Source organism: Epinephelus lanceolatus, chromosome 20, assembly GCF_041903045.1.
Source record: "Epinephelus lanceolatus isolate andai-2023 chromosome 20, ASM4190304v1, whole genome shotgun sequence".
NCBI lineage: Eukaryota > Metazoa > Chordata > Actinopteri > Perciformes > Serranidae > Epinephelus > Epinephelus lanceolatus.
Window position 1 is genome coordinate 2,740,117 of NC_135753.1, and position 6,881 is coordinate 2,746,997.

The 6,881-nt window shown below is 42.6% G+C and overlaps 1 protein-coding gene across 1 annotated transcript in view; it reads right to left on the bottom strand.

Moving 5' to 3' along the window:
* xylb (xylulokinase homolog (H. influenzae)) overlaps positions 1-6,591 on the bottom strand; it is a 195,252-nt gene extending 188,661 nt beyond the window's left edge. The window contains exon 1 of the mRNA XM_033639227.2: positions 6,470-6,591. Within this exon, the coding sequence (XP_033495118.1) occupies positions 6,470-6,526 (57 nt within the window). The 5' untranslated portion in view covers positions 6,527-6,591. The remainder of the gene's footprint in view (positions 1-6,469) is intronic.
* Between the last annotated feature and the right edge of the window lie 290 nt (positions 6,592-6,881).

Sequence of the window (6,881 nt, forward strand, 5' to 3'; positions counted from 1 at the left end):
TGAGTTAACGCAGGTGTACCACACAGTTAAACACAACCTCAGCTATAACAGTGCCGACTGTGGACACAAGCTCAACCAAAAGATTCTGCATGATTCCAAAATCGGAAAGAAGATGTCTCTGGGGAGAACAAAGGCAGAAGCAGTGGCCAAAGATGTCCTGGCCCCCAAGGCAGTGGCTAATGTTGTTGATGTCTTAACAGGCGGGTCAGGTAAACCCGTCCCATTTGCCATACAGACGGATGCATCAGATAAGGGGAACAGGAAGATGTTTCCCCTTGCTGTACAATACTTTAGTCCAGAAAGTGGAATCTGCAACAAAATGCTTGATTTCGTAGAGAATGCAGATGAGTCAGCTGCTGGGATTATAGTAGATGGCATACAACAATCCCTTGATAAAATTGGCATATCATTAGATCAAGTTACAGCATATAGTGCAGACAATACTGCTGTAAATTATGGAATCCACAACTCCGTCTTCACCAACCTGAAGAAAAAGCAAAAAGGTCTACTGCTAAGGAATTGCCATGCCCATATTATGCACAACACAGTGAAGCATGCTCTCGACCAGCTCACTGTAGACGTGGAAAATGTTGTGCTGAAGATCTATGGCCACTTCTCCATATCTGCCAAACGAAGGGAGTTACTCAAAGAGTTTGGTGAATTTTGTGACGTGGAGTTCCAGGAGATTCTGCGACATGTTTCAACAAGGTGGCTGTCCCTTAATCCTGCCATCTCTCGGCTTATGCAAACCTGGACTGCTCATAGGTCTTATTTCATCAGCCTGGGGGAAGAGTGTCCCAGACAGATCAGAGCTTTGTTAAAGCTCAGTGAACACTCAACTGAGGAAGATGCTGACGATGTGGAGGTTTACCTCCTGTTCTGCAATAACATCCTCTCCCTCTTTGAAGAAGTTATAAAGAAGCTGGAAAGTGATTCGACCACCTGTGCTGAGTTATATTCCATCATGTCTGCCTACAAAGAAAAAACTCGCACAGAGAAGAAATGACCAGTTTTATGGCTACTTAACAAAAGCAAAGCTGCAGCGTCTCCTCCCACATGACGCAAACAAGGCACGGGCAGATTTCACTGCATTCCTCAACACAGCAACCTCATACATTGCGAAATGGTTCGATTTTTCAGAAGACAGCTGGCTGTGCTCCCTGCAACCTCTCTCTCTGCACTATGGCACACCTTCAGGGCTCGAAATTGCGACCGTTTTGGTACAAAAAAAAAACAAAAAACATATATACATATATATATATATATATATATATATATATATAGATATATATATATATATATACACATACACATATATATATACAGTACAGGCCAAAAGTTTGGACACACCTTCTCTTTCAATGCGTTTTCTTTATTTTCATGACTTTTTACATTGTAGATTCTCACTGAAGGCATCAAAACTATGAATGAACACATGTGGAGTTATGTACTTAACAAAAAAAGGTGAAATAACTGAAAACATGTTTTATATTCTAGTTTCTTCAAAATAGCCACCCTTTGCTCTGATTACTGCTTTGCACACTCTTGGCATTCTCTCGATGAGCTTCAAGAGGTAGTCACCTGAAATGGTTTCCACTTCACAGGTGTGCCTTATCAGGGTTAATTAGTGGAATTTCTTGCTTTATCAATGGGGTTGGGACCATCAGTTGTGTTGTGCAGAAGTCAGGTTAATACACAGCCGACAGCCCTATTGGACAACTGTTAAAATTCATATTATGGTAAGAACCAATCAGCTAACTAAAGAAAAACGAGTGGCCATCATTACTTTAAGAAATGAAGGTCAGTCAGTCCAGAAAATTGCAAAAACTTTAAATGTGTCCCCAAGTGGAGTCGCAAAAACCATCAAGCGCTACAACGAAACTGGCACACATGAGGACCGACCCAGGAAAGGAAGACCAAGAGTCACCTCTGCTTCTGAGGATAAGTTCATCCGAGTCACCAGCCTCAGAAATCGCAAGTTAACAGCAGCTCAGATCAGAGACCAGATGAATGCCACACAGAGTTCTAGCAGCAGACCCATCTCTAGAACAACTGTTAAGAGGAGACTGCGCCAATCAGGCCTTCATGGTCAAATAGCTGCTAGGAAACCACTGCTAAGGAGAGGCAACAAGCAGAAGAGATTTGTTTGGGCCAAGAAACACAAGGAATGCAAGGAATGGACATTAGACCAGTGGAAATCTGTGCTTTGGTCTGATGAGTCCAAATTTGAGATCATTGGTTCCAACCGCCGTGTCTTTGTGAGACGCAGAAAAGGTGAATGGATGGATTCCACATGCCCGGTTCCCACTGTGAAGCATGGAGGAGGAGGTGTGATGGTGTGGGGGTGTTTTGCTGGTGACACTGTTGGGGATTTATTCAAAATTGAAGGCACACTGAACCAGCATGGCTACCACAGCATCCTGCAGCGACATGCCATCCCATCCGGTTTGCGTTTAGTTGGACAATCATTTATTTTTCAACAGGACAATGACCCCAAACACACCTCCAGGCTGTGTAAGGGCTATCTGACCAAGAAGGAGAGTGATGGAGTGCTGCGGTAGATGACCTGGCCTCCACAGTCACCGGACCTGAACCCAATCGAGATGGTTTGGGGTGAGCTGGACCGCAGAGTGAAGGCAAAGGGGCCAACAAGTGCTAAACACCTCTGGGAACTCCTTCAAGACTGTTGGAAAACCATTTCAGGTGACTACCTCTTGAAGCTCATGGAGAGAATGCCAAGAGTGTGCAAAGCAGTAATCAGAGCAAAGGGTGGCTATTTTGAAGAAACTAGAATATAAAACATGTTTTCAGTTATTTCACCTTTTTTTGTTAAGTACATAACTCCACATGTGTTCATTCATAGTTTTGATGCCTTCAGTGAGAATCTACAATGTAAATAGTCATGAAAATAAAGAAAACGCATTGAATGAGAAGGTGTGTCCAAACTTTTGGCCTGTACTGTATATATATATATATATAAATAAAATTTTTTCCCCCCTCAAGTTAGTAGGCTACATTGATAAGGTTCCCAGGCTTCTCTCTACCTTGTGAGCTGACAGTGACCAATCAAATGTGAGCTTGACCTTTAATGCTGATTTTAGATTGGTTATTAGTCTCAAATCACTCTGTGACCATGGAACTTCTGTCACTCAGAGCTAACTAGAAGCCAAAGCGACTTTTTTTTTTTTTTTTTTTGAAAAAAACACCACTGAACACCACTGAACTAGCCTGGTGAAACCATCCTAATCTCGCGAGCTCATATTCTATTTCGCTCTGCAACTCAGTCTGGCCATGCAATCATAAACGCGCTTCTTTAAAATCAGAACAAACGGCTGCACTGAAAGCCTTTATTGAAAAAAAGGATGTGTTTGTCGTCCTTCCTACAGGGTTTGGTAAAAGTTTAATTTACCAGCTGGCTCCATTGATCGGGAAAAAGATGGGACTCAGTGAAAACCCAGTGGCTATTGTTGTTTCTCCGCTAGTTGCTCTCATGGAGGAGCAGGTCAGGGAAGCGACCAAGCTGGGAATTACAGCCATGCAACTCGGAGTCGACAGTGAGGAGGAAATCCGCAAAGACGGAAACACTCGCTCCCAGACATCATCACAGCTCATCTCCACTGCACACTGCACTTGCTTGCTGGTCTGTTTACAGTGGTGTTGTGCTAGCCTACGTCACATGTGTCGTTTACTCTGATTGGTTTTCCATCTTTCCAATTGCGTGAAGGGGCACTATGAGTGACAGCTGTTGATACAGCCCCTCGGGAATAGAGGAAATGTACAGTCCATGTCCAGACCCATTCGCGTTTTGCGAATTAGGTGTGGCAACACCAGGCTACTCCAGGCTATGATGATGACAGTCATCATCATCATCATCAGTATTATCATCATCTAAGGATTCTCTTTCATTCACAGTGGTGTTCAGTGGTGTTCTTTTCTAAAAATGTCTTCAACTGAAAAAGTTGTTAATGATAAGTGTACTATAAACGTACAGTGTAATGTATACATTATAATGACTTTTTGTTGTAATAAAAAAATCCATTACACTATTGGTGCTTCTTACATTAAAGCTCCAGTAGGCAACATTGTTTTGGTATAATTGAGTAAAGTTTTATAATATCCTCTAAGCATATTGTAAATCAAGTGGTCTGAGACAAACTATAGGTTTCTGCACCTCACCATGGCTCTGTGTTCAGCCTCTAAAGAATCAGTATTGTGCCGATGTGCATCAACCAATCAAAGGTCAGCTCAGACCACTGCGTTCCTATTGGCTTTCTACTGCATATGCGTGTTCCCGTGCCGCTGGCAGAAGGGGAGAGCAAGCGGCAATGGCGAACAGTGCACCAGGTAAAATAGGTATTCCAGCGCGAGGGCGCGAGGTTTGGCCATGGGAGTGGAGCCGAGGGCTCTCCGCCGAGAGGGAGAGCCGAGCCTCTGGGGTATGCGCGGTGAGGGAGAGCCGAGGCTCCCAGAGAGGGAGAAATAGAACCAAGTAGGATAAAATACTCGCGTGCTCGTCTGGTAGGAGGGGCTCAGGGCGGAGACGAACGAAACCTAACTCAGATGAGACTCAAAAATCAACCATTTTCAGGCTTTCTACCTACTGCAGCTTTAAGGTGGGTGCTCCCAAAATGTTGCTGGTGCTCCTACCTTTATGAATTAGGAGCACCAGTGCTACCATGTAAAAAAGTTCATTTCAAGCCCTGACTTTCCTTCAGTGACACAGAGAAGGTCACTAATAAGCTCAACCTCACCCAAAAAGTCAACATGGATGAACTTTATGATGAATGCACCACTGCAAATACCACTCTGAAGGGGCTCTGAGAAGGTGCAGAAGACGAATGGTCCAAAGATGTGGCTGCCAGGTGGGTGGCTCTCTTTCAAGTAGCTGACCTACCTAACATGCTGTCCGTCATCAGCCACATCCTGAGCATCCCAGCATCCACTGGATATGTGGAAAGGATCTTTTCCAGAATGGCCAACAAATGGAGTGAGAAGAGGAAGTGAGAAGAGGTGTTCCGTGGAGCTTATGAGGAGTGAGCTCTTGATCACACTCAACTTTGAGCAGTCCTGTTCAGAGTTTTACTGCAGTGTTTTGAAAGACAAACGTCTACTCAGTGCTGCAAGGAGTGAGAAGAAATACACCTGGAAAAGGAAATAACACAGTGAACAAAGAGAGCTGTTTAACCTAGGTCTACTGCTCCACACAGAAAAGAAAGAAAACTGTTGAACTGTTCATGGAAGAGAGATGTTCATGGGAGATAGATGTGGCAATGAGAAGGAGGAATGTTTTACAGTTTAATTTAAATTGTTTGCACACCCAGAATTTCAGGGTTTTTCTTTTGTAAAGAAACAGGACACATAAAAGGACTTTAAGAAATTGGCATGAAGTAATGTGTGGTGGCACAAGGAGCATCACTATCCTGAGATGTAATTATTTTTATTTTTATGTTATTTATCTATTCCTTTGTAAAAGCCATCCATCCTCCTGCAATTTTTTATGGATTTTTTTGTAAACATTTGTTTAATTTATAGTTACTAAGTTAAGTTAATTTGTTGAAGTGTGAGAGTGTAATTGACAGAGATGTATTGAAGGTCTAATGTTAATGTATGAAGTTTATGCACTGCTAAATGTAAGTAGTATAATATGATTCACATCTTACATGTTTCTTAAGGATTAAGATTAAGTTGTGATAGAAAAAGAGTGTGAATCTGTTAACATTGATTTGGAGGCCTCCAGGTGGGGAAGACAGACGGGACAGGAGAAAACTCCATGCAATGTGGTCAAATTGGTCGGAGTTTTCTTCGAACCATATGACAATGTTATAATTATAAGTTGTTATTTCTGGTGGAATTCACTTAGCCTACATTTTAGTGTGCCATCAACAAAGAAAAGTATAAAATTTCCAGAAAGGTAAGTGTCAGAATCATTGTTATAATATGTTACTGATGCGTTAAGGTGCAGTAGGCTTTTACAGTTGTACTTGGAAAAAGAGGAGCTGTGTAGCTTCAGCCATAGATATATATGATATCTATGGCTTCAGCTGTCAGATGTCTTGGAGCAGAGAATATAAAGACTCACGTTAAGTACAAGCACATCAAACTGTAACTACATGAGTAGCCTACTGTAGTAAGTAAACATACTGAATGGAGTGCTTTTACTTTGCAGTGTAGGTGCATAAACTAAAACTAAAGTAGGTAAAAGCCCTATAAAAATGTGTTCTAAATGAAGGACTGTGTTTTCTGACATGTACTGTGTATAGTGTACTCAGAGTTGAAGTACGTGTAGTGAACAGACTTTTCGCACGTACAAAGTAGGCTACTTGCTTCACAATCCGCCATCTGCTTCTTCCGCATCTGCGCGATAAATCCGCTGTAACTCTGCGTGCACGCGGTAACACGTGAACCACGTCGCCCAGTGAAACGCGTGCAGGTGCGTGAATGTCGGATGAAATAAAAGAGGAAGATTTACCTGCTGCGTGCTGAAATCAAAGCCCAGATAAAGAGGAGAGTCCTGAGCAGCGGCCATCACGAAGGAAGGAACGAACGAACACACACACACACACACACACACACACACACACACACACACACACAGAGGAGGAGCAGCAGGGGTTAAATATTTAAAGAGACAGGAACTCTCTCTCTCTCTTTCTCTCTCTCTCTCTCTCTCTCTCTCTCTCATTAATGCAGTGGTGGAGGAAGTATTAGCCTAACATACTTAACCGCAGTAAAAATACAAAAACCACACTGTCAAAATACTCTGTTAGATGTAAAGGTCCTGCATCAGTGGTTGTTTTGAACCACTGGGGCCAGCTGTTCTTTTTCATTTACATTAAAGTGAGACAATTTAACTTTGACTGGACTGTTGCTACAAGTGAAAA